Source organism: Lacerta agilis, chromosome 7, assembly GCF_009819535.1.
Source record: "Lacerta agilis isolate rLacAgi1 chromosome 7, rLacAgi1.pri, whole genome shotgun sequence".
NCBI classification, from domain to species: domain Eukaryota; kingdom Metazoa; phylum Chordata; class Lepidosauria; order Squamata; family Lacertidae; genus Lacerta; species Lacerta agilis.
In genome coordinates this window covers 10,660,994-10,678,399 of record NC_046318.1, presented here as the reverse complement: position 1 = coordinate 10,678,399, position 17,406 = coordinate 10,660,994, and the positions used below count along the sequence as shown (strand labels likewise).

The 17,406-nt window shown below is 45.6% G+C and overlaps 1 protein-coding gene across 1 annotated transcript in view; it reads right to left on the bottom strand.

The window, feature by feature from the left end:
- Positions 1-1,981, bottom strand: part of MYO10 (myosin X) — a 181,006-nt gene extending 179,025 nt beyond the window's left edge. The window contains exon 1 of the mRNA XM_033154368.1: positions 1,883-1,981. Coding sequence (XP_033010259.1) covers positions 1,883-1,903 — 21 coding nt within the window. The 5' untranslated portion in view covers positions 1,904-1,981. The remainder of the gene's footprint in view (positions 1-1,882) is intronic.
- Between the last annotated feature and the right edge of the window lie 15,425 nt (positions 1,982-17,406).

The window sequence follows — 17,406 nt, the reverse complement described above, 5'->3', positions numbered from 1 at the left end:
ACAAGATCACTCTGCTAAGAGTTCTATTACATTCCCAAATACAGACATCAGGTGCAGAAACAAACAGGACAATAAACTTTACTTTAAACACCATGTTATTTTATGGGAAAGTTGACATCAAGGAACAATCCAGGCAAAGGTGAACATTGATTTTAATGGAAGAGTTAAGCAAGAAGAAATCTTTGCCATAGCTCATATGAAAACCAAGTACCGAAAGAGCTCTCATGCGCAGAAAATCCACCTAAAGTTTATTTCAATGGGACCTTTAGCAAGTGACTGGTCAAACCATTTTTCCAATCAAGGTTATTATTTTACTTTATTGCCATGACCCAAACAATCTTGGCGAAATATCCATGAGACAATGCCTCTAGTGGAAGCTCCACAAAGCCCCCCCCCCCCATGTCAAACCACACACTTTGAAAATATCTTAACATCTGAATGGCAATGAACATTCTGTGATCTTAGCAGATTCTTCCAGCATTGTTTGCGATTACTTCTAAGCTGCAAGAGAAAAGGGGGGACATCTGGACAACATTAGGAAGTGGACAGAAGACAAAAGAGGAAATGGACCAAAATGAAATAAACCCTCCATCTCTCCCCTACGGCTGTGCTGCCATAGCAGCCCTCCTGAAACCCCTGCAGTGAGTGGCCTGTCTCAATCCCCTCTCCCTGGAAGCCCTGGCCGAGTTTTTCCAAAAGGAAATTCCAGATCTCTCTCTACAAGAACCACATGCCCTTGTTGCAAAACAAACTTGCGGCGGACTTTCTGCCCTGCTTAGCTCGCAGATGCGCTCCGTGGGCCAAGCAAAAAAGAAAAAATGCCCTCTCGGTTTACTGACCTAAATGCACAATGGCGAGAGAGGGGGAGTGAGCGCAAGGCGAAAAAGCGCACAAAAGGAAGCCGCTCACCTCCGCTCCAGGATCCTGGCTTAAAAGGGAAACGACCACTCACTCCTCGCTCTGCAATCCACATCCTAACAGCGGCAAGGATCCCTTCCCCATTTCCCCGTTTCCGCATTGCATCCATAGGATTTACCTATGGAGGTGTTTTTTTTGGGGGGGGGGGGTCCAAGGAAGCAATTCTTCCAACTTTGCCTCTTTGGGGCGCACTCGGAAAAATAAAACACAACTCACCTAGGGGCACGCTCCAACACAAGGCTTAAACACTTCTAAGGCTCGAATCCTCTGCATTCTTACTTGAGAGTAAACCCCCTTGAACTCGGCGGGGTTAATGCCGTGTGCAACCCAGGCGACCACTTTTTCTTTTTTAATATATTTATTTATTTGGTTTTTCAAATTAAAGTTTTACACTCACATATCCATCATAAAAACAAGATTCCAAAGAATCTCCTGGACTTCCCTCCTCCCCTTTGTGGGTCCTACTGTTAGTCATTTTCCTCCTGCATCTTTTATAATACAGTAATCCAAATCTTTTACATCTCCATTATATCCAAATTCGCCATTAAGCTACAAGTGTTATCGGGCGATCACTTTCTATGGATCCACAACAAGGTGTTTTATTCTTCCTGTTACTTTCAAGGCGGAAGTTAAGTTAAGCGTCCGTCCGTCCGTCCCAAGCGCTTCACTCAGATCGCACACCTGAATTTTTGTAAAAAATCAGGATTAGCAACAAGCCGCCAAAGCCGCTCTTTCTCCCGTCCCTGCAACAACGTGCAGTTTCCTTCACCTCTCCAAACCTCGCAGAAGAACCAAATTACACATTTACAGCTGGGTTTCCTCGTACGTATATCGCACCCCCCCCCCCCAGGTAAGCGCGGAGGGGATCGCAGCCTTTGGTAGGAAGTCAACCCTGGCGGCGGGGCTCGCTTCCAACGTAGGAACGCGCGCAACAGGATCAGCCCCACAGGAGCCGTGCGCTCACCTCGGGAAAGAAGTTCTCCATCGCTGCGGCAACTCGGGGGCGCCCGGCCGGGAGAGAGGCCGCTTCAGCGGGCTACCACGTGCCGCCACGGGGCCGATGCGGCTCGGCGTCACGCCCTTCCTCCCCGCGCTGCCATCCCTCGGCCTCCCCGCGCTGCCCTCCGGCCCAGGGGCCACCAGCACACGCATCCAGACGCGCGCCACGAGGAGCCTTTTGTCTCAAAGCCTTCGCGGAGAACCCCGGCGGTGCCACATGGCTCCTGCTCGCACCGGGGCCGATCTCCTCCCCACTAAATCCACCAGGGGGATCTCAATCGGCGGACTTAAAAGGGGGGGGGGAGAGAGAGAGCACGTTGCCGCTCTCTTCCCCGAACGGATCCTGTTGCTCCAGAGCGCAGCGCGGCCACGGACACGAGCGCGCACCTAGAGAGCGCAAAGAGTTGGGCTTCCTGGCGGCGGTTCCAAGGGACCTCTCGGGCCACGACAGTGTTGCACACACTCCGCCGCCTGAGATTAGCAAATCCCCGCCCTGGAGAGCGAGCGACCCAGCCAATCCCAGGCGAGCGCCTCTTTGGAATCTGGACCCGGGAGGGCGCGAGAGCTGGCTGCCTCTCTCTTTCCTTCTGTTTTTTTGGCTGCTACAGAGGCTCTGATTTCCAAAAGACTTCCTGACTGTGCCGCACTTTCTGCAGAGGCGCGATGATTGGTGGGCTGGCTCTGGCAGGCAACCCCCCGCGCTCGCACCTCTACCTGCCACGCTTCGTTTCAGAATTCGTGCACACGACCTGGAAGGAGATACGAACGTCTGCACGCTATTCGCAGCCTGTGTAGATACTCAGGAAAGTGTGGGTCAGCCTCCCTGTTAGTGGAAGAAAGACTGCCCAGCAAAGGCAGCCGCCAACCCACACTTATAATCCATATATCATAGAATCATAGAGTAATCTAGTAGTCCAACCTAAACAGCTGTCCCATACGGGGATCGAACCTGCAACCTTGACGTTATCAGCACCGTGCTCTAACCAGCTGAGCCATCCAGTCCAATTTTACAGGTCAAGTACAAAACGAGACTGGAGCCAATGGATGCTGGCTCTCACCTCTAGAAGCCCATGCCATTAAAAAATTAAGCATGAATAAGGAATAGGCAACATATAGAGATCTGATAATGGAAGATCAAGGTAAATTTAGAATAAGACTATATGAGGAAATAAGGCATTATGTCTCTGACATATGGCAATATACAGTATACAACTAGGAAGCATAGCTGTCAAGTCTCCCTTTTTTTGCGGGAAACTCCCTTATTCCAAGCCGTTTCCCGCTGCTATCCCTGATTTTTTATATCCCTTAAATTTCCCTTATTTCAAAGGGAATATTCCTCTCCCCAAGCACGTCTCTACCCTACAAGCTGAGTGTCCGGGAAGGAGAGTTGAAGTCTGGGGAGAGCAGAGCTTCTCCCCCCTCTGCAATCCTAGAGCGCCGCTGGGGGAGGAGGAGGAGCCAGAGGAGGAGAGTCCACCACCCACCCACCTCCCCGCCCATGCAGCTGGAGGACCATGCTAGGGAAAGAGGCCACGCTTCCCAAACTTCCTGCCCCACGTTCCTCAACATGCCGAGCGCGCGCCAAGTGTGAGGAGCGAGGAGAGAGCCGTGTCAGAGACCCTTAAAAGTTCTCCTGGATCTGAAAGCGAGCTATTGTGCAGTACAGAAGCTGTACGCCGGCTCCCTTGGCCAATAAAGCAAGATGAGAACCACAACCCCAGAGTTGTCCGCAACTGGACCTAATGGTCAGGGGTCCCTTTACATTTACCTTTAACCCAGCTGCAACTGGTGCGGCAAAGTTTAAAGCATGAATAGTCTAACGTGAACAGTGGGAATGCTTTTTTAATGAAATGTGGACAATTCCCAAAGGATAATTAAATTGCTTTAAGATCCCAAGTGTGATTTTTGTCCCCTGTTGTTCTGCTTCTCTGAGATATCAAGAGCCAAAACAGGAAAAAATAAAACCTGGAAGAGGCTTAGTAGCCCACCTTTTTCTTAGGCTGTAATCTTATGAGCACCACTTGGGAGCAAGCCATGCTGAAACCAGCGGCACCCTGGTGACCATCTGCATCAGGCTGTAATTTTTGTAATTACTGCAAACCAAGATACCACCAGAGCCGTCTCATCCATTGGGGCTGGTGGCGCGGCGCGCCAGGGCGCAATGGCCTGGAGGGCGCCTCCGTCCTCCAGCCTCGCTGGCAGCGCCTGCCGGCAGCGCCCTCTGACTCCCGGCAAGGGAGCTGGCCGGCCACGCCACGCCCTCAGGCTGCCCAGCAGAGCACAGGAGCACAGCTCTGCGCGCCCTTCCAGCGCTTCCGGGACGGGAGGCGAGGGCGGCCGGCTCGCGCTCCGCGCGCCGCCGGCCGCCCACCCAATGGAGCACAAGCTGCCCAGCCGCGCCGCCCGGCTGCGCCGCGCCATCCGGATGCGCGCGGGAGCGCGAGCCGGCCGCCCTCGCCTCCCATCCCGGAAGCGCTGGAAGGGCGCGCAGAGCCCCGCGCCGCTCTAGCGCCACGCCCCTCATCCCCCGCTCGCCCACCCCCCTCCCAAGGGGCGGCAAGCGCGGGAGGGAGGCGGCGGAGAGGCAGCATGGCGGGGGCGCCAGAGGGATAGCCGCGCCAGGGCGGCAGATCCCCTTAAGACGGCTCTGGATACCACACAGGTTCAGAAAGTTCAGTCAAGAGATGCTTATTCTGGATGAAGCAAAAGCACAGCACAGTTCCAATAAAGGACACACTGATTCATCCTGCCTCAGGTTTTGCAATGTATTGAGCCACAGAGTTTGGGGAATTTTTGTCAGAAGTCAGGGAATAAAGCACAGTCAACAGCAGTCACGCCAATCTGATTTACCACAAATGACTGGTCCAGTCATCCAGCCAGTTATTTGAAGTAGTTTGAATATTGCAGTCTCGGAAGCCATCCTTCTGGACTGTAACTTACCACCACGATGACCCAACAGCAACCGAAACAGCAAGCCTTCTTCATTTACTTACTTATTTATTTTTCAATTCATTTATTTGGTTTTTCAACTTCAACTTTTACAGAGATAGATCAAACATACGGTAAATAATAAAAACAAGATTCCTAGGAATCTCCTGGACTTCTATCCTCCCCTATTATTAATCATTTTTATCATTAATTATGCATCTTTTATGATACTCCAAATCATTTGCCTCTTCCATTATGTCCAGAATTTAACCTTAAACAACAAGTGATCTTCCAATCCTACTAACAATTTAACTGTTTACTATGGTCTTCAAGATGAGTTATAAATTACCCCCATTCCTTATTTAAAATTTTGTCTTCCTGATTTCTGACTCTTCTGGTTATTTTAGCCATTTCAGCATAGTTCATCAACTCCATCTGCCATTCTTCTCTGGTGGGGACTTTATCCTCTTTCCATCTCTGGGCCAATAACATCTGTGCAGCTGTGGTCGCATACATAAATAGTCTTTTCTGCTCCTTTGGGATTTTGGCAGCTTGTGGCAGCTTTCTCCAGCCCATTGAAGCCAGCTAGCCATGCCTCTGGGTCTGAAAAACCCGCTTGGACTACTGCAATGTGCTCGATATGGGGCTACCTTTGAAGGTGACCTGGAAACTAAAATAAATCCAGAATGTGGCAGCTAGACTGGTGACTGGAAGTGGCCGCCGAAAGCACATAACACTGGTCTTGAAAGACCTACATTGGCTCCCAGTACATTTCTAAGTACAATTTAAAGTGTTGGTGCTGACCTTTAAAGCCCTAAACAGCCTCTGCCCAGTATACGTGAAGGAGCGTCTCCACCCCCATCGTTCAGCCTGGACACTGAGGTCCCACTCCGAGGGCCATCTGGCGGTTCCCTTAACTGTGAGAAGTGAGGTTACAGGGAACTAGGGAGAGGGCCTTCTCGGTAGTGGCGCCCGCCCTGTGGAACGCCCTCCCATCAGATGTCAAGCAAATAAACAACTATTTGACTTTTAGAAGACATCTGAAGGCAACTCTGTTTAGGGAAGTTTTTTTTATGTTTGATGTTTTATCGTGTTTTTGATATTCTGTTGGGAACTGCCCAGAGTGGCTGGGGAAACCAATCCAGATGGACAGGGTATAAATAATAAATAATAAATGATGGTGATGATGATGATGATGATGATGATGAGGCCCCAGTATAAAAATTGCTGGAAAAGTCAGATCCGTTTATGCTGCTCTCACAGAATTTGGTGAGCTGATTTAGGCCGCAGCTTTTTGTCAGAGGTGATGAGAGTTAAAACCTGCTTGGAAGGGAGACCATCTGCCCTGAAAGTCTCCTTTTAATCCTACATATGTATGGATCGGCTGTGGTTATTCAGTAGGAAGGGAAAGGCATTCTGGACACCGAAATCCACAACCAGTCTCTCTCTCCCCCCCCCATGTGTATGTATGTCTTTACCCTCACAAGGTCATGCGTGTGCGACTGGTTCAAGGTCACTCTGTGAACTGCTTGGCTGAGTGGAGATTTGATCTTGGATCTCCTTGGTCCTGGTGTGACATCATGCAGAGCCTAATGCTCATTCGTTTTTATTACTGAACGACTTGGTAGGCTATTGGTTCTGGTCTATAAAGCCTTAAACAGCTCAGGACTGAAATACCTCAAGGACCGCCTCTTTCCACATGAACCTACCTGGACCCTGAGATCATCTTCTGAGGCCCTCCTTTGTGTGCCTCCTCCTCAAGAGGTCAGGAGGGCGGCAACATGAGAATGGGCCTTCTCTGCAGTGGCTTCCTATCTGTGGAATGCTCTCCCCAGGGAAGTTCGCCTGGTTCCTTCATTACACACCTTTAGGCGCCAGGCAAAAGCATTCCTCTTTCCTCTTTAACCAGGCCTTTGGTTGACCTGATCAACATCCCATACCCTTTAAAAAATATGGGGCGGGCACTATTGGGTTGTTGTTTTTATTTTTATTATGTATTTTGTGGTTTTATATCTTGATTTTATTCTGTGAACTACCCTGGGTATAGGGCAGTATATAAATTCAATTAATAATGATGATGATGAAGATAATGATAATGTCTTTGAAATTTTATAAATTTCATGAAAGATGAAAATTGGGGGGGAGGGGGTTGCTTACACCCACAAATTACTATGTTTCTATGGACCTGATTCTGCACCTACTCATTAGCACGCTTCATCGCGGTTTCAGAAATGTCAAGGTGCGACATACGGCGTGGTAATGAAAATAGAGTCAAAGGCTGGGCCTTGCCACCTTAAACTAATCTCTGAAATGAATGAGTACTCTATGCTCGGTGTAGATAAGGGTGTCTCAAGTCAAACCCTCTAAGTATTTTGTTAAAAGGGTGCGGCTCCATAGAAACGCAGCACGAAGGAGTGGATTTGAAAGAATTGCAAAATGGTTTAAGGAGCACTTTAAGGCTTAGTCTTCCTGAAGTTGCTTCTTAGGATGAACTTTTATAATATGAGCAATTGGATAAGCCCATATGAAATTACATTTACGGATGATGCAAGTAAAGACTCGTGCAAAGTAGTATCCCTTTTTTTGGTGGCAAAGGTCAACCACATTGAGCAAGAGAACCCATTTCTGGATTAATAAGGTGCGGTTCCTTCCTCTTCCCCACATCATAGTCTATGCATAAAATATATTCCCTTACATTTCAACTTATTAATCTAAAGCAGCTGTAGAAAAAAATGTGTTTACTACACAACAAGCAGGGTTCACTGTTTTGTACCAGATCAGAGTAAAAAATTAGGCAATGTAGAAACATCCTGCATTTGATTTTACAGTTGGCTGTAAAATAGGAAGCTGCACTATACATACTACTATATCCTTTCCAGTGGTGTAGGAAGGGCGGGGCGTAGGGGGCGCTCTGCCCCGTGTTCCAGTGGAGGGGGGGTGACACTCCCCGGCCCCTCCCCTGCCGCCCAGCACCCCGTCCGTTGCTCCTGCGGGGAGCCGGGGAGCGAGCGGCGAGTCGTGGGGCTGCCCGACCCGCCGCTCGCTCGTCGCCTCGTAGCAGCGCTGGCCAGATGCATCCCCGACGAACCCCCCACCTCTCAATTACTAAAATCGCGTCCAAAAGGGTACAGGGGTGAAACCAACCCCCCTCCACTTGGTTCGCCTCAGAACAAACCCCTCTTACTTCAAGGGCTTAATAGTAATGAGAGTCTTTTTCCAGCTTTCGTGGCCTGGTATCCTCACTACTCTGGGTTACTTAAATGAACAACCTCTTGCCTACAGTAAAGGGTCTCCCTCAGCTCGGATCCCCACTGTCTCAATTTGCCTCAACACTCTGTCAACTTCGTGGCACTCTAGGTTTTCACCATCTAACCCTTTTCTGTGTGAATCTAGGACACAAACTATCACCCCCCTTTCCTCAGGTAAGTTTTGCCCTTTCTTGAGTCCACATCTCTGTGAGATTTGATACCCTGCTGGACCAATAATGATGATTCCTCATAGGCACCAGATTTCTGGGCATGCGCAGTGCATCCGATGCGTCGTGGCATCACGACGCACACGCCGTGGTGCCCTGCCCCCAGGGGGGTGCCTCCATGCCACTGCCCCGGGCGGTGTGGAGACTTGCTCCACCACTGATCCTTTCCGAAACACAGGTGCTCAGTTTTCTATTTATCCAATGTTTTATTGAGAGTTATGCCTAGTTAACTAGCAGAATGAGAAGGCAGACTTATGAGATTGTGGTAGAGTGGACTGTGAATACCATTGTTGAATGCTCCCCATCATATAAAAACAGTTAATTGCAATAATTACATGTAAGTTGTTTTTTAAAAACAAACAAAAACCAAGCCAAACCAAACCACAATTGTGCTAATTTCAATGCTTCCAATGAGTTTTCCCACTGTGTTAAAATTCACAAAAAAGATTCACCACCTGTCATCTAAAATATACAACCCATTTCATCATCAGATTCTGCAGCCAGGCCAGCCTTTCTTGTCCAGGTTCCCAGTAAAGGTGACAGCATAAGAAGCAGAAGTCCCAGCAAAGGAAGAATGGATACAAAAAATTATGGAATATGCAGAAATGGCGAAACATACAGGAAGAATAAGAAATCAAGATAACATTTTTTTAAAAAATTAAATGAGCAAATTATATGAATTTGGATATGCAGAAGATATTGAAAATAAATGAGGAACCGCAGAAAGAGGGGGACGGAAGTCAAACTCTGAAATGTTAAATTGATTGTAAAACTCATGAAATGTATAAACTTGAAAAATATAAATAAAAACTTTTTTTAAAAAAAAAGAAAAGCAAGAAAGATGAGCCCCCCTCCAAGATGTTGTGTATCCTATAATCAGCTGATTCCCTAGCATGACATCTATGCACAAAACATTTATCCACAGAACAACCTGCGAAGTACAGTGGTACCTCGGGTTAAGAACTTAATTCGTTCCGGAGGTCTGTTCTTAACCTGAAGCACCACTTTAGCTAATGGGACCTTCCGCTGCCGCTGCGCCGCCAGAGCACGATTTCTGTTCTTATCCTGAAGCAAAGTTCTTAACCTGAAGCGTTATTTTTGGGTTAGCGGAGTCTGTAACCTGAAGCGTCTGTAACCTGAGGTACCACTGTATGCAAGGCTGAGCATTGCCCAACTTGACCCTCCCCCCTTCCCGGTGTGCTCATGCAGCTCCTCTTCTGCCTGAGAGGGCTTTCCCATTCGTTTCATTAAAGAAAGCAGACATCTCTGTGTGTGCTCTTCACAGGCTTATGCTCTCTATCAGAATGCAGCCGGTGAGCGCATTGCACCATTTGTGGGTTCGGGTTATTTTTGGGCGAGTGAATTGCCTGAGGCTAACTGGTGAGCCTCTCCCACAGCGAGACTAAAACTTGGTGGCTCGAGTCACAGCCAAACTGAATGCACCACCCAGCGCTCCAAAGGTTCTGTGTGGCGTTATGTAGGGAATCCCCTAAGTAACTCTGCAGGGCAGAGGGGCCTGTCCTGCGACTGCCACTTTAAGAAGTCCCATCCCCACATTTACAGGAGCGAAAGGCTGCACCCCAGTCGAGATAGCCAAGAAATGGGTGGGGTGAGGGAGCCAAGTGCCACCGCCTCAGACTAATGAGCTCCTGAGCTTAAATAGCCTAGAGGAGGCAGCAGGCCAAGGGAGAGGCTGTTTGGTTAAGAGGTAAGCAGAAAGCTGAACACTGAAGTTTTAAAGCATCGTCTGCCAACAGGGAACGACGGGGAAGAGGCGTCTCTCTGTACCACCCAGTTTTCAGGGAAGAGGCAACTCCATGGGAGGTTTGGAGGGTGGCAACATGACAATGATGCTTTCCAGGGGTGGTCCCCTACTTGTGGGATGCTCTGACCAGGGAGGTGCATCTGATGCTATCTTTATCTAGCTTTGAGCACCAGGCAAATGCTTCTCTCTTTTCTTGGACATTAGTCCCTTAATTTTCAGGGTGGTATGGTGGGTTTTTTCTGTAGTCCTGCCCTCCTTGTTTTGCTGTGTCTTTAGCCTTTTTATAGATGGAAAGCGTAGTGCTGGTGGTCAACAAAAGAGGTTTAAAGACTGTCTCAAGGCAAATCTAAAAAAAAAAAGTAGTATAAACACTGGCAACTGGGAAACACCGGCCTGCGAGCACTCCAGTTGGAGAACAGCCTTTACCAAAGGTGTCATGACTTTGAAGACAGTTGAACTCAGGACGCAAGGGAGAAACGTGCTAAGAGGAAGGCACACCTGGTAAATCCACACCTTGATCAACTCCTGCCCAGAAACCAATGTCCCCACTGTGGAAGGACGTGTGGGTCCAGAATTGGCCTCCACAGTCACTTACGGACTCATTGTTAAAACCGTGTTTATGGAAGACAAACTTACTCGGCTACAAGTGATCGCAGAAGAAGAAGAAGACGACGACATTTTCATTAGTCTTACAATCAATTTAGCATTTCAAAATTTGACTTCCTTCGCCCTCTTTCTACGGTTCCTTAAATTTATTTTTCAATATCTTTTGCATACCCAAATTCATTTAACTTGCTCATTTAATTATCTACTGTAAATATATACTCTTATAAAACTGCAGGTTATACAATAATCTGGCTAATGTTTTTATCTGTTTGCAATGTACGGGGTATATGTAAATATTCAATAAACCATTTCCATTCTTTTATGAAAAAAAGTTTGTTATCTTTATTTCTTATTTCTTTGGTAAGTTTTGCCATTTCTCTATAAGTTTTTGTATACAAATCTTGCTTTGGTTTTTCTCATGTTTCAATGTGTAGTTCAGTCTGCAGCTACTGTCCTCAGTTCTATGTCTGGTACGAAGTCCCGCCCCCTGCCCCCCTTCTTCCCAATACCAGTGTTATTTCTCCACCATTTCCACTACTCTAATTTGCTGTATCTGGTTGTATTCACGTTTTCATCTTGCTCTTCTCCCTTCTAATTTTCCTTTCAGTCATATCCTGAACAAATCCAACACTTGGCAGTAGAGTCAGGATAAGACAAATGAAAGTATCCCTTCACACAAGATATAATTATCTTTTGGAATTTACTCCCATGAGATGTGGCCACTGGCTTAGCTGTCTTTCATAAACTAATCCAGCTAATCCCGAGAGGGTGGACTGGTCAATGATGACCAACCCTGACAACTAAACAGAACCTCCTTCGGAACTTTATCTCTGAATATGCCAAGTGCTGTGGACAAATATTACAGAGCAGTCATCTGCATGTATTTCTGGAAGTAAGTCCCACAAAGTTCCATAGTGCTTACGCCCGGGTAAGTGGATGTAAGGATGCGGACCTAGTTGGATCCAACAATGCAGTTCTTGTGCTATTTTTAGAAAAGGAGTACAATTCTTAAGATAGTGTGTGGAGATCCCTCGAAAACATTGACTCAGCATCTGCAAAACGATCATATCCCCATGTAGTTTCCTCTCTGAGGTTTGGTGGCCATTCTAGATCCACAAATATTATTGAAAAGCATCAAAAATACTCAATTATCTGAGTTTCTGTGCTCCCCAACAGAAGCCTGCCCCCCGCAATATCCTATTAATGGGGAAAAGCTCAACAACTTAAAGGTAAAGGTACCCCTGACCGTTAGGTCCAGTCGCAGAAGACTCTGGGGTTGCAGCGCTCATCTTGCTTTATTGGCCAAGGGAGCCGGCGTACAGCTTCCGGGTCATGTGGCCAGCATGACAAAGCCGTTTCTGGCGAACCAGAGCAGTGCACGGAAACGCCGTTTACCTTCCCGCCGGAGCGGTACCTATTTATCTACTTGCACTTTGACGTGCTTTCGAACTGCTAGGTTGGCAGGAGCTGGGACTGAGCAACGGGAACCACCTTAAAAAGCTCAACTTCAGCTGTCCCCACCCCCCCCCCCAACAAAAGTCCTGGTGCCACCACTGGCTCCTTGACAAACAGGGAAGAATAAAAACTTCACAAGTCCAGGAGAACCCAATCATTTCAGAAATGTTGTGCTGAGGGTGGGCCAGTGAGATATCGGTGGCCTCTTGCCAGCCACGCTGTAGCAGATCTTTGAGAAAAGGCGTCTCCCGTTCCCCAATATCATTCCAAGCAACAATGGCACGCAGCCTTGGTGCCGAGAACAAAGGAAAAGCCTGCCCTGGGAGGAAAGCAAACAACAACAACGGCAATTGCAACAGGTGCATTAGCCTCTAGCAAGGTATCGCACCCGAGAGCTGTTTGTAACAGGATAGGTGCAAGAACAAAGCAGCAGACCAGCTGGGAAGCAGAAAGAAGAGTCGGACCTGGCAAAGAAGCAGCAATCATGAAAGGAGGAGATATAAAGCAGTTTTAAGTGCGGTGATATCACCACTTGCACCTACATTCTAAGCCTGCTCATTAAAAATATGCTGAATTGATTTCTAGGGGGCTTGCTTGGCACCTCAGAAATGTTGCAGCGGCATAGTTAAAACAGTTCAGAAAAAAAATTCTGTTTTCTCCGTTGAAAAAGAAAAAGGGAAAGTGGGGGAGACCTGACTGCCTAAATTGAAGACAGCAGAAAGCTAGCCATGTGATGATTAGTTTCACAAGACTTTATTGTAGTATATGGCACCAGTTGTAAGTTGAAACTATTTATTTTTGACTGCCCACATCATTTCTGGTTTGGCAGCGGGGAAGTTTGGGAGTCAGCCATGTATCTTCTCAGCTGCATGTGTTTAGCCTTGCCAGATGTCACTCGATGCAAACCATGGCAGGAGAGCGTGACCCAGAAACACATGATGGGGGAAATGGTTGATTGTGAACCCTCACATCTGCCAAATAGTCTCATAATAGTGAGCAGTTATGGGGCTCGACTCTCTGGTATTACGATCTAGCAATAAAAATCACTGTGGTGTCAACCCCTATTACAGAAAGAGAAAAATGCATAAATAGTGGTGAGATGCCTATTTATCTGCTTTAGATAAATAGGTCTTGACAGCAGCTTATATATGTGCATTTCTTTTACTTACCTTCAGGGAAGCTTTGCCATACAAAGTGTGTATTAGGTTCTGTTATACTTTGCACAGAGAAAACCCAGGGAAAATAGTACAATTGTTCCATGCATGCCTCATTTTGATGCTGTGTTGTATTTAAACAACTTGACCTATCATCCATCTATCTATCTATCTATCTATCTATCTATCTATCTATCTATCTATCTATCATCTATCTATCTGAGGTTGCATTCCTATACACATTTATCTGGAAGCAGCAATGGGGGAGAAATTTGATTTTTTAGCAGGTGAACCGAAACACAGCTTCTCTGAATTTTGCAATGCAGTTCACCAACCAAACAGTATGTACAAAATGCATGTATCAGAGGGAAATGTGAAAAATGCATATATTATTTAACATAAAATGCATTCCAGGAGGGAAACGTCTTACAAAATGTGTATTTTATCCAAAATTGCATTAAAAATGTGTTTATTAGGAGAAATGTGCTTAAAAGTGTTAATTTTAATTTTTATTTATTTTTAAATAATAATTTGCAAATTGCTACAGAAATGCGGAGAACTGAATTCAAGGCTGCAAAAATGAGAACCTGAGAGACTCCCTACCTGGGAGCAGGCCCAACTGAACCAAATGGGACTTATTTCTGCATCAGCATGCATGGGCTTGCATTGTTCATTGCCCTGATTCAGCTAGAGGCTACATACAAGTAGAAACAGCCACCTGCTTGTATATGCTAAGCTACGTGTGCAGATCAGACCTGTGTGCATGAATTACTTTTCTATCCCAGCCACTGGGGCTGTGCACACAAAGGCCTTTTTAAAAGCCCGAAACGCCATTAGTCAGCACTGAGCAACGGAGATCTTATTTTAGTCCCTGTAGTAGCGTGGCAATAAAACTGCCAGCACATTTGCAAAGCTAAGCAGGGTCCAGTATGGTTTCAAATTGGATGGGGCACCATGTGTTGAGGTCGTGGACCCTTGGGGTCACTTCCAAGACTCCAGCTCTACAATTCTGATTCCCTTTTCTACACCAAACAACTGATTAGCAGAATTTTAGCTTTCAAGAATAAAGAGGAGTACTATCATAGCCTGAGATGGGAAAAATATACTTCAACCAGAGCTCTGAAGTCAGAGGGGACTGAGCTGTTGAGTCACTACAGGAAGGAATAGGCGATATCCCATAGGTTATTTATACTTTTCAGGTTTATATATTTCACTAACTTTAACAATCATTTTGACATTTCAAAACTTGCCTTCCTTCCCCCTCTTTCTACGGTTCCTTAAATTTATTTTTAATATCTTCTGTATATCCAAATTAAGTTAATTTGCTCATTTACTCATCTTCTTTAAATATATACTCTTATGAAACTGCAGGTTATTACAATAATCCTGCCAATGTTTTTATCTGTTTGCAATTTATCTGTAAATATTAAATAAACCATTTCCATTCTTTTATTTAAAAAGTTGGTTATCTTGATTTCTTATTCTTCCGGTAAGTTTTGCCATTTCTGCATATTCCATAAGTTTTCGTATCCATTCTTCCTTTGCTGGGACTTCTGCTTCTTTCCATTTTGGGGCAAGTAACATTCTTGCCGCTGTAGTAGCATACATGAATAAGTTTCTGTACAGTTTTGGTAGTTCTATACAGTTTAGGTAGAGGCCTCCATTTCTTGCATCTTAGTCTCTTCTTCTAATTTCCAAAAAATATATTTCCCTCTCTTTCCAGAGCTCAGCATCCAGCCTTCTGTATCTCAATTAGGCCATGCCTTGCAGCTCCTATGAGAGATTTCCACTTCTACCTTCCTCTGCAGGTTTGCTCTCTTTCTTTCAAGCCGAGAAGCAGCACTCCAACACTCTATTCTACTTAGCAGTGTTCACAGTGGATTCTAAAACACAGTCATCTTGCTTCACGTTTGCATCTCCCACGTTAGTCAATCACATGAAAACTACTAGAGAACTCTCTAGAATTCAAGAGTCCCTACCAGAGAGGAATGGCAAACTAAGCTGGTAGACTATGCTGAAATGGCAAAATTGACCAGGAAACTCAAGAGACCAAGAAGACAAGACATTCAAGAAAGAATGGGAAAAGTTTATAATTGATTTAGGAGACCACTGTAAGCAGGATTTTAATCCCACTTGTAATATAACAAATATTATGGACAATATAGATAGATACAAAATATAGACTATGAAATAATATGCAGTTGGAAATGTCAACAACAGGACCCTTGGAGGAGATGAGGGGAAATTGCAAGATTCAGATAAATCTCTTTTTATGGATATGTATTTGGCATTGTGACTAATTTGCATTTGTAATATCAAATACAAATGATTTCAAAAAGAGAGAGAACTCTCTAAAATTCAGTTGCCAACCAATCAATTTAAACACATAGTAACGCATACAAGCATTTACAATTTCAGTGAATTAAATTACTGTACTTAACAAGCTGAGCTTACCCTGCAGCCTACAGATGTAACTGGAAGTACTTGGGTTTATCCTACAATACACCTGGATATGTGGGCAGTCAATCCTCTTTCTGCTTTTGAGCAGGCTTGAACGGATGAGGCATCTCTAAGGTGCACCATATGTGCACCAATAAGCAAAAATGTGTACACAAATACAAAACAATTTCATTAAAACCAGGTTAATCTAAACCTTGGGTCTTTATCCTGTCCAGAGTTCTGCTGCATTCATTTTCTGAAAGGCTGGCCTACTTATAGAAAGCAGCATGGCCTTGGTAAAATTAAAAATAATTGAGATGCGCTCACAATGCATAGGAACAGGAAAGCCAATGGAAAGGAATTTCAGATGTGTTCAGCTCATCTTTCTTGATTGGGTGGTATTTCAAATTCTGTGCTGGTGGCATCGGCAAGATTCTAAGCAAGGATTAAAAGGGAAATGTGAGGACACTATCACTTTAAGTGGGTTATGAGTTGGATGGGACTAAAAGGAGAATGATTCAGCAATAGAGAAGCTATGGCTTCATTTAACAGAGATGCCTCATTTTGTAAATAGTCAATAAAGTTTATCTTACGGACATCCTGGGTTCTGCAAGTTGTTAATCAAAGCCCAGTCATGACTGTAATTCTGTGTTGTAGGATCAGCAGGAAATAAACCCAGGGAGCTTCTAAGCTACCTGTTTATGAACATTCATCCTGATTTGTTTGCAGGGAGATTAGATGACGCCAGCTGTTTAACAAGCATTCCTTCTGATTAATTTTCTGGGAGGTTAGATGACATAGCATCAAAGCAAGTACTATTCCATATTTTGCATCCCTTTCTTTACGGAAAAAAAGTCCAGACTCTGCAGGAAGTGGGTGTGTTGTGCAAGACCTCCCAGCCAACTGTAATTGCACAACCTGAATTGGTTGGGATGAGATCGAATCCCACCTGAAAATAGCGACAATCTGGAGACGCCCCAAGACATTCCTGAGATAAAATTGGAGCTGTTTCTTCGTTAGAAGGCTCTCTTGATTAGTTCGAAAACTGTCTCGAAGACCCGGGGCATAAATTTTGCCCGCTGCCCTCAAAACATGTATCTCAACTCATTTTGGCCCGGCTCATTCCTCTGTCCTTGAGATAATGATGAAGCAACTGCTTACTGCTTGAAAGCAATATGAAATCTAGGCTGTACTATCTCCCCAACCTGCACCTGGGGTTTGTTGTGGCTCAGCTTCCTGCACAAGGGAAGGAGACGGAAAGTCTCGAGATTCACATACTCTGAGGCTTGAACCTTCTAATCCTTTGCAAGAAGGGAAAGGAATAGCAGCACAACAGAAGTCCACCCCCCCCCCCCGATTATGCAATTTTACAGGATGACACAATTAGCATTTAAGATAATATCAATCTTAGAAGTCACCGCTGTTCTTTAGGGGGAAGGCACTTTTTCCTCATATAATAATACAGTGGTGCCCCGCTAGACAAATGCCGTCTAGCGGAAGGCTGCCCCGCAAGACGAATTTGTCTATGGGGCTGCCTCGCAAGACGAAAAATGCCTCGCTAGACAAAAAACCCGCTAGACGAAAATACTCGCAGAACGAATTATTTTCGTCTAGCGGGGCACCACTGTATAACAATCTATATTGCATAACATGGATTCAGAATAAAA